The following is a 17526-nucleotide window of genomic DNA, read 5'->3' as shown; positions in this document are numbered from 1 at the left end:
ACGGGCCGTCGCTGCGGACCTGGTCACTGGGGGTGCTAGAGGCCTCGACGAAGGGGGTCTCGACAATCCATACCTCATGCTCCTTCTCGTTTCCCACTTCTCCCTCACCTCACAAGCTGTTCTGGCTCACGTGCTGCAGATGATGCAAGCACTCACATCTTACTGTCTCCTCTCCCCGCACCACAACTCAACCCGTGTCCCGTTGGCATTGTAGATACCCAAGAACCGGAACCTGCCCAGTCGGAGGAGGAAGAGGAAGATGACAGTGATGATGTAGACACATCGTCACTCGATCTTATATTCCCAGCCACCAACTCAAGGACTCACTCTGCGCGTAGCTTAGGGGAGGCATCGGCACATGGTGAGACACCGGGCACAAGTGCGCAGGAGCCAGGGCAGGGGGAACGGAGACCACAGGTGCCAGATCGCCTGAGGGCACTAGTTCTGCTGCCGAGGAGTCAAATGAGGACTTCAATGGGCCCGGCTACAGAAGGCGGCTGATGGGCGTACAAAACCTATTGCTCGGTGCACTGGAAAGAATGAACACAATATCAAGGGGCATCGAGGAGTCCACTGGAACTTGGAACAGGGCTTTACACAGATCTTGGAGCCCATCCTTTCCTGCAGAGAACGGGTGATCACCTCCAGCAGCACACCTGTGGAACCAACCATGACGCAGAGCCTGTTGACCAATGTCACAGCTTCCACTGCAGCACAAACCAATGTCAAAGGTGTGTTTGCTTCATTTGGAAGCTGAGACTGCTGCGTTACAGGTTATATTCTCCAGCAGATCTCCAGGATTGCTGAGGCGCTTTCAGCATTCGGTGCGCCGGACGCCATCTTGGTAAAGGGTTTCGCGTGCCCGCAGATAACGAAAGCCTGTGACATGTAAAGTAGGGACAATATGCGTTAGATCAGTGTGCAACGCGGATTTAAAGTGATGGACAACATTTTGGGACTTAACGCTCAACTCAAAGACCAGACTTAACCCCAACCATCAGCACGTATCTTAGAGTGACTGAAGGACCCCCACCAGCCCTATTTAAAGGGACCATGCAGGATTTAAAGTTTAGTTGCTGGATTATTGCTTCTGGCCACTGATGCATTTGGAGGTCTCCTATAATTGAATACTCGGACATGGGGACATAGCCTAACATTTAGAGAAAGAACATGCAGGAGTGAAGTTAGGAATCGCTTCTACACGCAAAGGTTGGGAGAAGTTTGGAAAGCTCTTCCGCAAACTGCAGTTGATGCTCGCTCAATTGTGAATTGTCAGTCTGAGATTGATAGATTTCTGTGAACCAAGGATATTAAGGGATATGGGACTAAGACGGATACATGGAGTTAGGTCAGAGGTCCACCATGATCTCGTTGAATGGCGCAACAGGCTCGAGGAGCTAAATGTCACTGCCACTCGCTATCTCCTGTTATGCATCACCTCCTCTTGCAAGAACGCGAGAATTGTGTCGGTGAGTGTCCTGCAGGATGTCTGGGTGATGTGCCTGTCATGGTTGAATGGCTGCCAGTGTGTTTGACCTTGCAGCAGTGGTAATGTGTGATCGTGAGTGGAAGCATCTGGTAGGAAGAGTTGAATATTGCTTGAAAGAGTTTGTTGGTAGGTGGTTGATGGGGGGTGTAGTGCGTGGAGCAGTGGAAGCGGCGAGTGGTGCAGTTGGTAGGAGGAGCCAGTTGACAGTTGACCTCACTCACCTTGGCCACTCATGCCAAAGCATTGAACTTTTTCCTGCATTGCATCCATGTTCATGGTGCTATGCTCCTGGCATTGACTTCGTCCCCGTTGCCTCCGACTGCCTTGGGAGCATTTGCCTGCAGGGCCTCTTGCCCCTCTGCGGATACAGGATGCCCCTCATTCTGTCCACATCTTGCACCAAGGCTTTAGTGCATCATCAGAGAACCTTGGTGCACGCTCTCTCGCAGGCCTGGTACTAATTCAGATCGGCAGATTGGTGAGGTCTGGCGTGCAGCTTGAAGGATGTGTGATTTAGTGGTGTGCAACCTTTATTTAATGATTTAACATAACTAATCAGTTTGTAAACAGGGACGGTACCTTCATCTATGTATCACGTGTGTGATTTCTGATCTCCGTTCAGATTCTCTGCAAATAAGAGATGCAGAATGTCACGAAGAGGTGCAGCCTGGCTTTAAGAGGTGGGAGTAAATCATGCCATTCGGGCTATATTCAATTTCACTCCCATTCTCCTCACTTTCCATGATGCCGGTGTTTGTTATCCACACGTGCGCAAACGTCTTTGTCAAAATAGCGTCCAGCGCACGTCACACGAGATGCGTGCATTGCGGACTCCATTTTGAGAACTTAAGAGGCAGCAGAGTGGCTGAAAATTGGGCGCTGCACGGGCCAATTCCTGGATGCATTATGTATATCGCATAGAATACAGCTCGGCACAGATAATAGCCATTCGGCCCATCTGGGTACAAAGTTCCCCTGAAACCGTTATTTAACTACAACAACAACTTGACTAAAGTGGCAGAAAACCTCAACTCATTTGAAAAGTACCTGGATGTGCACTTTTGGTTCCGGAACCGACAGGGCTACCGACCAAGTGCTGGAAAGTGGGATTAAGCTGGACAGCTCTCTTTCGGCCAGCACAGACACGATGGGCCGAATGGCCTCCTTCTGTGCCGTTACTGTCTATGACAAATATGTAATTCTATTATATTTTGTATATTTTGCATCGAATGCACACTACAACACAGAGGCCATTCGGCCCAACTGCTATTTCTATTTTACAACTTCTTGTCCACAGAATATCCCTTTTTATATTGTCAGAGTCCGACCATCTCATAACCTTCCTCATACAAACTACCATCGAGTTGGACTAATTCAGACTTCAGACCACGTTTCTTTTTTTTCTCTCACCAAACAAATTCACACTACAGTCCCTTTGGCGACGTCATTACACTTTTCAATACTACGTACCTTTGCTGATGCCAAGTCCATTTTCCCCAATTCACCGTCCCTTTGGCGACGACTGGCATAATTTCCAATACACCGTCCCATTGACGACACCGAGTACACTTTCCCCAGTACACCGTCCCATTGGCGACACCGAGTACACTTTCCCCAGTACACCGTCCCATTGGTGACACCGAGTACACTTTCCCCAGTACACCGTCCTTTTGGCGACACCGAGTACACTTTCCCCAATACACCGTCCCTTTGGTGATGCCTAGTACACTTTTCTGTACTCCGTGCCAACCCCAGATACTTTCCAGCGTCCTCTCTGGGCTGTTTTCAGGGAGCTGTGTCTCAGCAAGAGCAGCAGCCTTCTTCCTCTTGTGTCTCACCCTTTTAACTCTCAGCTGACTGGGGAAGGTCTTCACCCACTCCAGACTTAATTACTTCCTAAAGGTGAGGTCCATTAAAAGAACCATACCTCTCCTCTTCAAGTGGAGGTTTCTTAAACGGGCCACACACTTACTCGGGGATCTGGACCCTCAGATACCGTGCTACAAGGGGCATACAGGACTGAGTGCGGAATGAGAGGGAGCCTTATAGAGGGGTATAATGGACTGAGTGGGGAATGAGAGGGAGCCTTATAGAGGGGTATAATGGACTGAGTGGGGAATGAGAGGGAGCCTTACAGAGGGGTATGAGGGACTGAGTGGGATATGAGAGGGAGCCTTATAGAGGGGTATAACGGACTGAGTGGTGAATGAGTGGAGTCCTTATAGAGGGGTATACGGGAGTTAGTGAGGAATGAGAGGGGCCCTGACAAATATCTGTTCCACCCCATCCCTAATAGAGACTTACACCCTCCACCCCTATTGCTCGCACCCACATGAACCCTGCCCCTTTCCTTCCCTCCATGTCCTAGTTTGGGTATCAGTGCTCAGGTGCTGCTGAGATCAGTCTGCTCCCTGTTATAGTGCGTGAGTTTGAGTGTGTTTGTGAGTGTCAGTGTCTGTGTGTGTGTCGGTGAATGTAAATGTGAGTGTGTGAGTGTGTCTGTGAGTTTTTTCTGTGAGTGTGTGAATGTAGCTGTGATTGTGTCTGTGATTGTTTCTGAAATTGTGACTATGATGGTGTCTGTGAGCGTCTCTGTGAGTGTGATTGCAATTGTGTCTGTTAGCGCCGCAGTGATTGTGTCTGTGAGTGCGGCTGTGTGTGTGTCTGCAAGTGTGGCTTTTGTGTGTAACTGTTTGTTGCTGTGAGTGTGTCTGTGAGTGTGGCTTTGAGTGTGTCTGTGCGTGTGACTGTGATTGTGTCTGTTTGTGAATGTGATTGTGTCTGTGAGTCTGGCTGTGTCTGTGGCTGTGTGTGGCTGTGAGTGTGTCTGTGAGTGTGGCTTTGAGTGTGTCTGTGCGTGTGACTGTGATTGTGTCTGTGTGTGACTGTGATGGTGTCTGTGTGTGTCTGCGAGTGTGTCTGTGAGTGTGGCTGTGTGACTGTGATTATGTCTGCGAGTGTATCTGTGTGTGTGCCTGTGTGTGGCTGTTTGTGGCTGTATGTCTGGCTGTTTGTTGCTTCAAGTGTGACTGTGATTGTGACTGCGAGTGTGTCTTTGAGTGTGACTCTGTGTGGCTGTGAGTGTGAGTGTGATTGTGTCTGTGTGTGACGGTGATTGTGTCTGTTAGTGTGTCTGTGTATGTGTCTGCGAGTGTGTCTGTGAGTGTGGCTGTGTGTGTGGCTGTACGTGTGGTTGTGCGTGGCTTTGAGTGTTGCTGTGGTTGTGACAGTGAGTGTGTCTGTGAGTTTGTCTGCGAGTGTTTCTGTGAGTGTGGCTGTGAGTGTTTCTGTGATTGTGTATGTGAGTCAAAAAACAGCCATGGAGAACTAAAGAGGTAAGGGACTGTATAAGACATAAGGAAAGGGCAAACAAAAAGGCAAAAAATGGCACCGATCCTGGCGAATGGGAAAGATACAAAGAGCAACAAAGGGTCACAAAACAGATAGCAAGAGCTACAAAAACAGAATGTGAAAAGAAACTTGCAAGGGATATCAAAACCAATACGAAGAACTTTTATAGTTATATTAGGAAAAAGAGAGTGGTCAGGAGCAGTGTTGGCCCCTTAAAAACTGAAAATGGGGAAATGGCGGACATGTTGAATAATTACTTTGCTTCAGTATTTAAATTCGAAAAAGAGGATAGCATGCCGGAAATCCCAAGAAAACTAATATTGAATCGGAGACAGGGATTCAATATAATTAACATCAGTAAAGCAACAGTAATGAAGAAAATAATAGCACTAAAGAGTGACAAATCCCCAGGGCCAGATGATTTCCATCCCAAGGTTCTAAAGGTGACCAGATTGCAGATGCCCTAACTATAATCTTTCAAAGTTCTCTAGATTCAGGAACTGTCCCTCTAGATTGGAAACTTGCACGTCACTCCGATTTTTAAGAAAGGAGAGAGAGGGAAACCAGGGAATTATAGACCAGTTAGCCTAACATCTGTTGTGGGGAAAATGCTGGAGTCTATAATAAGGATAGGGTGACTGAACACATCGAGAATTTTCAGTTGATCAGAGAGAGCCAGCATGGATTTGTGAAAGGTAGGTCGTGCCTGACAAACCTGATTGAATTTTTTGAAGAGGTGACTAAAGTAGTGGACAGGGGAATGTCAATGGATGTTATTTATATGGACTTCCAGAAGGCATTTGATAAAGTCCCATATAAGAGACTGTTAGCTAAGATAGAAGGCCATGGAATCGAGGGAATAGTATGGACTTGGATAGGAAGTTGGCTGAGCGAAAGGGGACAGAGAGTAGAGATAATGGGTTGGTACTCACATTGGCAGGATATGACGAGTGGAGTCCCGCAGGGATCTGTCTTGGGGCTTCAATTATTCACAATATTTATTAATGACTTAGATGAAAGCATAGAACGTCTCACATCTAAATTTGCCGATGACACAAAGATTGGTGGCATTGTAAGCAGTGTAGTTGAAAACATAAAATTACAACGGGATCATAGAATCATAGAATCATAGAAGTTACAACATGGAAACAGGCCCTTCGGCCCAACATGTCCATGTCGCCCAGTTTATACCACTAAGCTAGTCCCAATTGCCTGCACTTGGCCCATATCCCTCGATACCCATCTTCCCCATGTAACTGTCCAAATGCTTTTTAAAAGACAAAATTGTACCCGCCTCTACTACTGCCTCTGGCAGCTCGTTCCAGACACTCACCACCCTTTGAGTGAAAAAATTGCCCCTCTGGATCCTTTTGTATCTCTCCCCTCTCACCTTAAATCTGTGCCCCCTCGTTATAGACTCCCCTACCTTTGGGAAAAGATTTTGACTATCGACCTTATCTATGCCCCTCATTATTTTATAGACTTCTATAAGATCACCCCTTAACCTCCTACTCTCCAGGGAATAAAGTCCCAGTCTGTCTAACCTCTCCCTGAAAGATTAGGTGAATGGGCAAAACTGTAGCAAATGACACCGGGGAGAACTTCCCCTGCTCTTGTTCGAAATAGTGTCATTGGATCTTTAATGTCCACCTGAGAGGGCAGATGGAGCCACGGTTTCATGTCTCATCCGAAAGACGGCTCCTCCAACAATGCTGCACTCCCTCAGTACTGCACTGGAGTGTCAGCCTAGATTTTGTGCTGAAGTTTCTGGAGTGGGTCTTGAACCCACTACCTTCTGACTCATGAGAGGTCGACCCACTGAGGCCCTGCTGACACTGTGAATGGCTGCGCCTGTGAGAGCGTGCACCAAGGTTCTCTGGTGGAAGAGGTGGAGAGGAGGAGGGGGATCATATATCCGTGCGGCGGGGCGGAGGTGGTGGGTGGGCAAGAGGCCTTCCAGACATATGCTCAAGTGGCAGTGGGAGGAAGTTATTAATGAGGTCAATGACAGGAATGTAGCACCAAGAACATGAATGCAGTGCAGGAAGAAGTTCAATGATTTGACACGACTAGTCAAGGTGAGTGAGGTCAACTTTCAAGTGGCGTCTCCTGCTGTTGAGACATGAATGAGGGAAAGAGAAACAATGAAGACTGAGAGGGTTGAACAGCCACCCAGCCAAAGTCAAGTCGAGACCATGGTCTTGCCTAAAAATTGACTTCCTGTCATACCGATGCAAATTGTGTATTATTCAAAGCTCGGGGGAAATATACATAAGATTGAACTTGCTGCCTGGTGAACAATGAACGGAGACAACCAGTCTCGGAAACAAAGACCAGTCAAATACAGGGGAGTCACACGTTACTCTAAACAGGACACAGCAATCGGGGCAAGATTGAGTTTGATGGGAGAAAACTCACACTTAATTGAGGTGAATAAAAACAGACTAGTCTTTGTGGGGGAAATGACTGTTCCAAAGCCAGTTGGTGTTAAGTATTGTTTGATTGGCAGACAAAGATATCCATTTTTTTTGTATTAATTGCTCGAGGTCGACCTCTATGGCCATCCGCACTCTCCTCCATTGAAGGTCAGCAGCCTCCCACCACCCGTGCTCCAGCCACTGGAGATGAACCTTGTCGGAGCACGAGGATAGTTAAAGGCACACGAGTGACAGGCACTAAAATAGTTCACAAGGGTAAGTAGGGTAATGCTGTTTACATGATTTCATGTGTTAGTTTATAAATTGGTATTTGAAGTGTTTGATGTTGGATTTATTAACGTGCTGCGGGAGGAAGCAATGTTTAATCATGAGGAGGAAGATTGGGATGTGGGAGAGGACAGGTGGGGAATGCAAGTGTGTTGGTGACTTGGGAGGTGTTGTTGAGGTTACTGATATCACTCATTATTAATGTGAGTAGGCAGAGCCCTAGCAGACAGGGTCTGTGCAACTTATTGCCTCCTTGCCTCCTCCTCCAGTTCCTCCTGGCCCTCCTCTTCCTCCGCTCCCTCCTTTTACTCTGCCTGTAGCTCAGGATCACGCCAGAGAGACAGTGGCCAGGGCTGTTCCGTTATGAGGGCGAGGTTGTGCAGCATACACCGACGAATCTTGACACCCGCTAATCAGAGTGCTGCAGTGCTGCACCAGAATGGACCAGCCAGCGGAAGCGGATCTTTAGGACACCGACAGTGTGCTTGATGACGTTTTGTGTGGCTGCATGGCTCCCTCTGCAGGCCTGCTCTGCGTATGTGTGTGTGTTCCTGACCGGAGTCGTGAGCCACCTCATGGTGGGATAGATCTGGTCGCCCAATAGCCAGCCGTTGACCTGCCATGCTGACAGGACTGACTGGGAATGAAGGTGTCTTACTGCTGACAAGGAAGCGGGCATTGACCTGTATGATGCGTTGCATGTGGTCGCATACCATGTGTATATTGAAGGAGTGGAGCCCCTTTCTGTTAATGAAGATGGCCGAGTTGATATTTGCAGCACACATGGCAATATGCTTGCAGTCAATGGCACCACGGAGAAACAATGCGAGCAAAGCCCCGCTCTCGCTCATTCAGCTTATCTCGGTCAAGAGGGAATGTGATGAACCTTTTACACAGCTCGTGCCGTGCCTCAGTGACCTCCCTTCTGCAGCAGTGCGCTGCAAACTGTGGGATGTTGCTCACACCGCCAGCAGAGGCCTGAAAGGATCCAGAGCCATAAAAGTTCAGCGCCATGGTTACCTTGACAGCCACAGGCCATGCTGTCCTTGCCCTTCTCTGAGGCTCAGTTGTGGCTGCAGCAGTTGAAAATCTATGTTGGGAACTCTTTCCTCAACTTCAGCAATCGGATGCACTGACCTCCGCTTATGTTGAGGTAAGAGTATTGTTCCCTGAAGGCCTTCATGAGATACAGCCTCCTGCTCAGTGCCCTACACCTCCTCCTCCTCCTCCCTCTACTTACAGCTTGATCTCTCTGCGTGCTCCCAGTCGTCTTCAATGCCCAGCGGGAGCCTCAGCAGGCCACCCATGGTTGCCAGGAATCTTGTGCAGCGCACTGTTGTAAATGACACCAACAATGTAAGACCTGCCAAACCGCTCTTTATACACTGGAGCAAATCTATCCAAATATAGGAAGCATGAAGAAACACGTACAAATGTACCAGCAGCCAGAAGCAATAATCCAGCTTCAATGCTGACAGACCGCGGGTCTCATAGTTTTTGTTGTTCCAAATATTTATTAAAATAATATACTGGGCTTTGGGCTTTCCATCTGTGTTATATTTGATTAAATATATGTTTTGATGTCATATTCGTTGAGGTTAACGTTGTTAACCGAATCTGTTTGTTCAGTGACCGGAATTAATGTCAGTCTCCATGGGCCGTAATTGTCTCACTGGAATTTTTTCGTGTGCTGTAAATAAGCGAATACATTCAATGTGTTATCCAATAGTGTCAGTGGGAGCATCCCCTCCGGCACTAACAGGGATCAATGGCTCTACAGAGTAGGAGAGAATAGATCGGAACCTGGGAACAATAAATTGGAATGTAAAACAATGGGTCAGAATATCAGAACAATAGATTGGAATGTTACAGCAATGGGTCGGAAGCTCAGAACAATAGATTGGGACAGTCCATTCTGGGTATTTCAATATCTGTATGTATATTATGGTTCAATGTCATTCGAGGGGCGGACATATTATATGCTTCGGAGCATACAGCTAATTTACAATCCCCTCCTCGCTGCTGTTGGTGTTCCTGGTAAGTCTCTATATCCAAATATTAATTATATACACCATGTTCCACAGTATTACTGTTCTTATTATTTACTAGCCCCTCCTCGCTGCTGTCGGTGTTCCTGGTGAGTCTTTATATCCATCGTAAAAATTATAGTGCTAACGTGGAATGGGAACAATAGCGATAGGGGGAACATGGATGGGAAATATATTTAAAACGGCTTTCTATGTGTGAGGATTAATTTACAATGGGTCCCTGGGAGTGAGTTTGTATGTTCAGGGAGCCCTAGCATGAGCCGGTTTTTACGGGGCCTTGGGTTTTGTCAGTATTTACAGGGTGGTCCAGAGATGATACTAATATTTGCCGGGAGTCCATGGCCGATAGTAAAATTTGGAGGTGATCCAGAGACAGTAATGATATTTACAGTGGATCCGGAGGTGGTACTAATATTTACAGTGCAATACAGGGAGGCAACTAGTATTTACAGGGGAACCAGAGATGGAACTAAGATTTTAAGGGGGACCCAGAAACAGTACTGATATATACAGTGGATCCAGAGACAGTACTAATATTTACAGGGGGACTCAGAGACTGTATTAATATTTACAGTTGATCCGCAGTTGGTACAATATTTACAGGAGGATACAGGGAGGCAACTATTGTTTGCAGGAGAACCAGAAATGGAACTTATATTTACAGGTGGATACAGATACAGTACTAATATACACTGGAAATCCAGATATTGCACTAGTAATAACAGGGGATCCAGAGAATGTATTAATATTCACAGGGGATCCGGAGACTGTACGAATATTCACAGGGGATCCGGAGACTCGATCAATATTTACAGGGGATCCAGAGAATGTACTAATATTTACAGGGGATACAGATAGTGTACTAATATTTACAGGGGATACAGAGACTGTACTAATTGTTACAAGGGGTACAGAGACTGTACTAATATTTGCAGGGAATCCAGAGTCTGTACTAATATTTATAGGGGATCAAGAGAGTTTACTAATGTTTACATGTGATCCAGAGACTGGACTTATATTTGTATGGGGTCCAGAGACTGTACTAATATTTGCAGGGGATGCAGACACTGTATTAATATTTACAGAGGATCCCGAGACTGTACTAATATTTACGGATGATCCAGAGACTGTACAAATATTTACAGGGGATCCAGAGGCTGTACTAATAATTACAGAGAATCCAGCGATTTCACCAGTATATATATGTGGTTCCAGAGACTTTATTATTGTTAACAGTGAGTCCCAGCTTGAACTAAAATTTCCATCTTTATTTCCCTTCCTTACAGTTAATTTATTGACAATGGTGATCCGATCTCGTGGAAAGTGCGGTCTCTCCAAATGTGTCACTCGCTACCTGGAGGCCATGGCAGCGGCGGATCTACTGGTCGTTATCACTGATCTGACATTGAGGCAGATTCCCAATATTTATCGTTCACAGTTGACTTTTCTTGACCACTTTCCCGTGTGTAATATCCACGCCGTCCTGCTTTCTGCAGTCACGGACTGTTCTGTCTGGTTCACCGTCACTTTAGCCTTTGATCGATTTGTGGCCATTTGTTGCCAGAAGCTGAAAACTAATTATTGCAGCAAGAAAACGGCAGATGTGGTTCTGGGAACAGTGAGTGTGCTGAGCTGTTTCAAGAACATTTTCTGGTACTTTATGTTCAAAGGTCAATATCTGCCTTGGTTTTGTTTTGATGCAGCGGGTGTTTCAACGTCACCGGTATGGTCAGTAATCGAACTCCTTCATTATATCCTCACCCCGTGTGTCCCATTTATTCTGATTGTGTTCCTCAATGTTTTAACAGTCAGACACATTTTCGTGGCCAGCAGAGCCCACAGGAGACTCCGGGGTCACAGCAGTGGGGAAAGTCCAATAGACCCAGAGATGGAAAGTCGCAGGAAATCAATGATTTTACTGTTCGTTATATCAGGAAACTTTATCGTGTTATGGGTGGTGTTTATGTTGACTTCTATAAATCGACGATTGTTGTATTTGGCGCGAACGTCTGTAATTCTACATCCACTTGTACAAGAACTGAGATTTGTGCTCCAGCTCCTGAGTTGCTGCACAAACATCTGTATTTATGCCGTGACCCAGGCGAAATTCAGAGAGCAGTTGAAGAACGTGGTGAAATATCCCTTTGCTGTAATTGTTAAATTAATTAAATAGTGCGAAGATCTGAAGACGGCAGAGTGAGATCTGTGTCATTCCGATCGGCTGCGGTGCTGCAAACACTGGGTGTTTATGTAAGTGCTGAAACGTTTGTATCCTGAGGCTATTGATAGACTCATTGTACAGATCTTGTCAAAGTGCGTATCACATGCAAGGGCAAGTTGTAAAATAATATGTGGTCATCTATCGCAAAAAATGTTTGTCCATATGGGATAAATTAAAAGGTAATTAAGTAAACAGCAACACACGCTGACGGTGACCAGAGTGTGAATGGGGCGGGGGGCAGAGGAGATCCCATGACTGTTGGTGTCGGTGATCAATGTGGTAATAGGGTGAGAGGTAAAGCAGATCCCGGTACTGTTGGTGTCGGTGGTCAGTCTGTTAATGGGGCGGGAGATACACGAGATCCCGAGGCTGTCGGTCCCGGTGATCAGTGTGTTAATGGGGAGGGAGGTAGAGGAGATCCCAGGGCCGCAGGTGCAGGTGTTCAGAGTGTGAATGGGGCGGGAGAAACATAGAAACAGAGAAAATAGGAGCAGGGGTATGCCTTTCGGCCCTTCGAGCCTGCTCCGCCATTCAATATGATCATGGCTGATCTGAATATCTATTTCAATACCATTTCCACACTCTCTCTCTCCATACCCCTTGATGCCTTTTCTGTCTAGAAATCTATTTAGCTCCTTTTTAAATCTATTCAGTGAATTGGCCTCAACAACCTTCTGTGGTTGATAATTCCACAGGTTCACCACCCTCACATTGAAGAAATTTCTCCTCATCTCAGTCCGAAATGTCCTACCCCGTATCCTGAGACTGTGACCCCTCGTTCTGGACCCACCAGCCCGGGGAAACATCCTCCCTGCATCCAGTCTGTCGAGCCCTGTCAGAATGTTATACGTTTCAATGAGATCCTCTCTCATTCTTCTAAACTTGAATGAATACAGGCCAAGTCGACTCATTCTCTCCTCATTCGACAGCCCTCCCATCCCAGCAATCAGTCTGGTGAACCTTCGCTGAAACCCCTCTATGGCAAGTATATACTTTCTTAGGTAAGGAGAACAAAACTACACACTATATTCCAGGTGTGGTCTCACCAAGGCCCTGTATAACTGCAGTAAGACATCCTCGCTCCTTTTCTCAAATCCTGTTGCTATGAAGGCCAACATCCCATTTGCCTGCCTAACTGCTTGCTGAACCTACATGTTTGCTCTCAGTGACTGTTGTACAAGGACACCCAGGTCACTTTGTACATCAATATTTCCCAATCTATCACCATTTCAATAATACTCTGCCTTTCTGTTTTTACTTCCTTCACATTTATCCACATTATACTGCATCTGCCATGTATTTGCCCACTCACTCAACTTGTCTAAATCGCCTTGAAGCCTCATTGCATCCTCCTCACAACTCACGATCCCACCTAGTTTTGTGTCGTTAGCAAACTTGGAAATATTACATTTGGTTCCCTCGTCCAAATCATTGATATATATTGTGAATAGCTGGGGTCCAAGCATTGATTCCTGCGGTACCCCATTAGTCACTGCCTGCCACCCCGAATAAGACCCATACATTCATGCTCACTGTTTCCTGTCTGTTAACCAATTATCAATCCATGCCAGTATATTACCACCAATCCCATGTGCTTTAATTTTGGACACTAATCTCTTATTTCGGACTTTTTCAAAGGCCTTCTGAAAATCCAAATAAAGCACATTCACTGGTTCTCCTTTTTCTGTTCTGCCTCAAAAAACTCCAGTAGTTTTGACAAACATGATTTCCCTTTCATAAATCTGTGTTGACTTTGTCTAATCCCGTTAACATGTTTTAACTGTGCTGTTATCACATCCTTTATAACAGACTGTAGCATTTTCCCTACTACTGACGTTAGATTCACCGGTCTGTACTTCCCTGCTTTCTCTATCCCTCCTTTTTTAAATAGTGGGGTTACATTTGCCACCCTCCAATCCGCAGGAACTGTTCCATAATCTATAGAATTTTGGAAGATGACTAATAATGCATCCATTATTTCCATGGCTATCTCTTTTAGTACTCTGGGACGCAGCTTATCAGGCCCTGGGGATTTATCGGCTTTCAGTCCCATTAATTTCACCAGCACTATTTAAAAAAAAAAAAAATCCTTTAATTCCTTCTTTTCACTAGTCCCTTGGTTATTCTCGCATTTCTGGGAAGTTATTGGTGTCCTCTTCCGTGAAGACAGAACGAAAGTATATGCTCAATTACTCTGCCATTTCCTTGCTCCCCATCATAAATTCTTCTGTTTCTGACTGTAAGGGATCTACATTTCTCTTCACGAATCTTTTTATTTTTACATATTGTGATCAATGTGTTAACGGGGTGGTGGGGAGGTGGGGGTGTGGGGGGGGGGCGGTGGGTAGAGGAGATCCCGGGTCTGCAGGTGACAGTGATCAGTGTGTTAATGGGGCAGGATGTCGAGGAGATCCCGGGACTGCAGGTGTCAGTGATCAGTGTGTTAATGGGGCAGGAGGTAGAGGAGATCCCGGGACTGCAGGTGTCAGTGATCAGTGTGTTAATGGGGCAGGATGTCGAGGAGATCCCGGGACTGCAGGTGTCAGTGATCAGTGTGTTAATGGGGCAGGAGGTGGAGGAGAACCCAAGACTGTAGGTGTCAGTGATGAGTGTGTTAATGGGGCGGGTTGGGTTTTGGGGGGGGGGGGGTGTTGAGGAGATCCCGGAACTGTAGTTGTCTGTGATCAGTGTGTTAATGGGGCGGGAGGTAGAGGAGACCCCGTGTCTGCAGGTGTCAGTGATCAGTGTGTTAATGGGGCAGGATGTGGAGGAGATCCCGGGACTGCAGGTATCAGTGATCAGTGTGTTAATGGATCATGAGGTGGAGGAGAACCCAGGACTGTAGGTGTCGGTGATCAGTTGTTAAGGGGGCATGAGGTAGATCAGATCCCGGGACTGTCGGTGTCGGTGATCACTGTATTAATGGGGCGGCTGTCGAGGTGATCAAAGAATAATGGAATCTTAGATTCCAACAGCAGAGCTGTAGGCCATTCGGCGTCTCCGTGCCTGTGCCTGTTCATTGAAAGAGCCGTCTAATTTACTCCCACAACCCGAACCCAGCAATTTAGTTGGCTTCGACTACATGTCCGATTGCCTTTTCAAACATCCTCCGGTATCAGTTTCCGTCGCTCTTTCAGCTGGTGACAAAATTCTCCTCATTTCTCTTCTAGTTCGTTTGCCAATTATTTGAAATCTGAGACCTTTTGTTCCTGACCCACTTGCCACAGGAAACAGCTCCTACCTACTTGCTCTATCAAGACCCTTCATCATATTGAATGGCTTTGTTTTGTCTCCCCTTTAACCTTCTCTGCTCTAAGGAGAACAACCCCAGCTTCTCTACTCTGTACTCCTCTGTACTCTCTCCAAGGCCTTGACATCCTTCCTAAAGTGACGTGCTCAGAATTGGACACAATGCTCCAACTGAGGCCTAACCAGTGATTTATAAAGGTTGAGCTTGGCTTCCTTGTTTTTTACTGTATGCCTCGAGTTACAAAGCCAAAAATCCCATACGCTTTCTTAACTGCCGTTTCAACTTGCCCTCCCACCTTCAAAGATTTGGAATTCCCCTCCCCTCCCGGTCCCTCTGTTCTTGCTTCCTCCTCAAATTATTCCCATTTAGATTATACTGCCTCGCCATGTTGTTACTCCCAAAGTGCATCACTTCACACTCATTAAATTGCATCTGCCATGTGTCTGCCCATTTCACCAGTCTGTCTGTGTCCTCATGATGTCTGCTATTATCCTCCACACCATTAACTCCGTTGCCAAGTTTTGTTATTCCTGCAGGCTTAGGAATTGTGCGACTGAAACACAAGTGCAGATTATTTCCATACAACAAGAAAAGCAAATTTACTGACACCGATGCTTGGGGATCCCACTGCTTCTCTCCAGTCAGATCAACATTCGTTGAATGTTACTGTCTGTGAGAATACCTACGAGGTGCCCCTCTAATGAAATACATACGTAGTAAGCTTTCAGTAGCTCAATAAGATGCCTCCATAACAAAATGGCAGTATGGTAAACCAAGGGTTAATATAAGTGGCCCATTTTGCTAGCTAGAATTAGAACAATGAGCTTTTCAAATGAGTTTATCCTTGATCATTCGTTTATGTTATTAATTTCCTGTATGAAAATGTATGCTTTATTATGAATCAAGCAAAGCGATATGATAAGCTGAATTCTGGGGTAAGCAGGTGTTGGGAGTGTTGTTTTGCAGCTACCTAATGAATGGATCCTTATTTCGGACAAGGTCGAAAAACATCCCAGGCCTGAAATTAGTGAGACTCCCTTTCCTGTGACCTACGTATGAACAGGTATCACCTGTGAGTGGTCGGTCATTATGTCAGTGAGTATGGCTTGCCCAGACTCAGCTTATGATTGGTTTTAACCCCTTGCTACTCATGTCCCTCCCCACTCTGAAAATGTATAATTGTGTGAACTTTGACTGTGTAATTTGCCTGTTCTATGAGATTGACCAGACTCTGTCAAGAGTTGAAATCAATTCTATGGATAAGGTCAGCTGCAGCTAATAAAATTGTGTTAAAACTTTCAAGTGAATTCGCTTTCAGTTTTTGCTGAACCAGACTAAGAGTAAAGAATCCGGTATCGTCATCTGCACCCTATCTCTTTGCCAATAATGTGCTTAAGTAACCACGCCCCTTTAATCCCATGCACTTCTATTTTCCGAATCTGTTCAAAGTTTGCAGAATACGAAATTCGGAAATGTAGTAAATAATGTCGAGGATCGGAACCGATGCGACAGACTGTGGAAATGGGCAGATGGCAGCTGAAATTTAACAAAGAGAAGTGTGAAGTGATGACTTTTGGTCGGGGCAATGAGGAGAGGCAATATCAACTAAATGGGTCAATTTTAACGTGGGTGCAGGAACAGGGAGACCTGGAGCAGTATGTAGACCAATCTTTGAAGGTGGAAGGACAAGTTGAGAAGTCTGTTAAAAAAGCATATGGAACTTTGCCATATTAATATGGGCTTTATTAATACAAAAGCAAGGAAGTTGCTCCAACACCTAATCTCAATGGTATTATTTTGAGGGGGGAGCAAGAGGCCTGAAACTTTTTTCTTCAACACCCAAACCAAAATTGAGCAACTTTTCCCAGTACTTATTCTCGGCTTATGTCAGCTTTACACATCCTGCAATACTCTCCTTCCCTGCAATAACCCTTCTTTACCGTCGCAGTTCTGCGAGCGCTCTATCCACACGGCAACTCATTCTGATATCAATCAAAGAAACCATCCCCACCAATCTCAGCTCTTTTAGAAAGCTGCCAATCAGCTCATTGATTGCTCAGCTGAAGCAGCCAATTTGGTCGAGATTGAAAGCAACGTTGCCCAAAATGGATGGAACAGACACAAAGAAAAACAAGATTAAAGAGATAAATAGATAAATTAGAGAATATGGAAGAAAGCTGAGGAGGAGGCTAAGTAATATTTTAGAACTATATTTAAATCGATGAACCATATTCTATTAATATTATAGCACTCAGGCAACTCCGAATTTCCCAGTACCATTTTTAATATGAAGTGTTTCTTGAGATGTAGCGTGTGAGGTGAAATGTTAAACAGTTGGCCAGAGCAGGGATGCTGTCATTAGAAGGGTGAAAGGCACCTTGACACGTAGATATCAGCCAAAATTCAACCAGATTCTGTTCCCACCACCTGCCCAAATACTGTATGCAGCCATTCATGCCTAG

The 17526-nt window shown here is 45.8% G+C and overlaps 1 protein-coding gene across 1 annotated transcript; it reads left to right on the top strand.

Moving 5' to 3' along the window:
- Positions 1–10893: 10893 nt before the first annotated feature.
- LOC137319820 (probable G-protein coupled receptor 139) lies at positions 10894–11766 on the top strand. The gene has a single exon (XM_067981741.1). It carries the CDS (start codon positions 10894–10896, stop codon positions 11764–11766), a length of 873 nt encoding a protein of 290 aa, XP_067837842.1.
- The last annotated feature ends 5760 nt before the right edge of the window (positions 11767–17526 follow it).

This window comes from Heptranchias perlo, unplaced genomic scaffold (assembly GCF_035084215.1).
Source record: "Heptranchias perlo isolate sHepPer1 unplaced genomic scaffold, sHepPer1.hap1 HAP1_SCAFFOLD_90, whole genome shotgun sequence".
NCBI lineage: Eukaryota > Metazoa > Chordata > Chondrichthyes > Hexanchiformes > Hexanchidae > Heptranchias > Heptranchias perlo.
This window is presented reverse-complemented; position numbering and strand designations above follow the sequence as displayed.

What these genes read in the sequence shown, in the direction of transcription:
- LOC137319820 (XM_067981741.1), top strand. Translation starts at nt 10,894, where the DNA reads ATGGTGATCCGATCTCGTGGAAAGTGCGGTCTCTCCAAATGTGTCACT.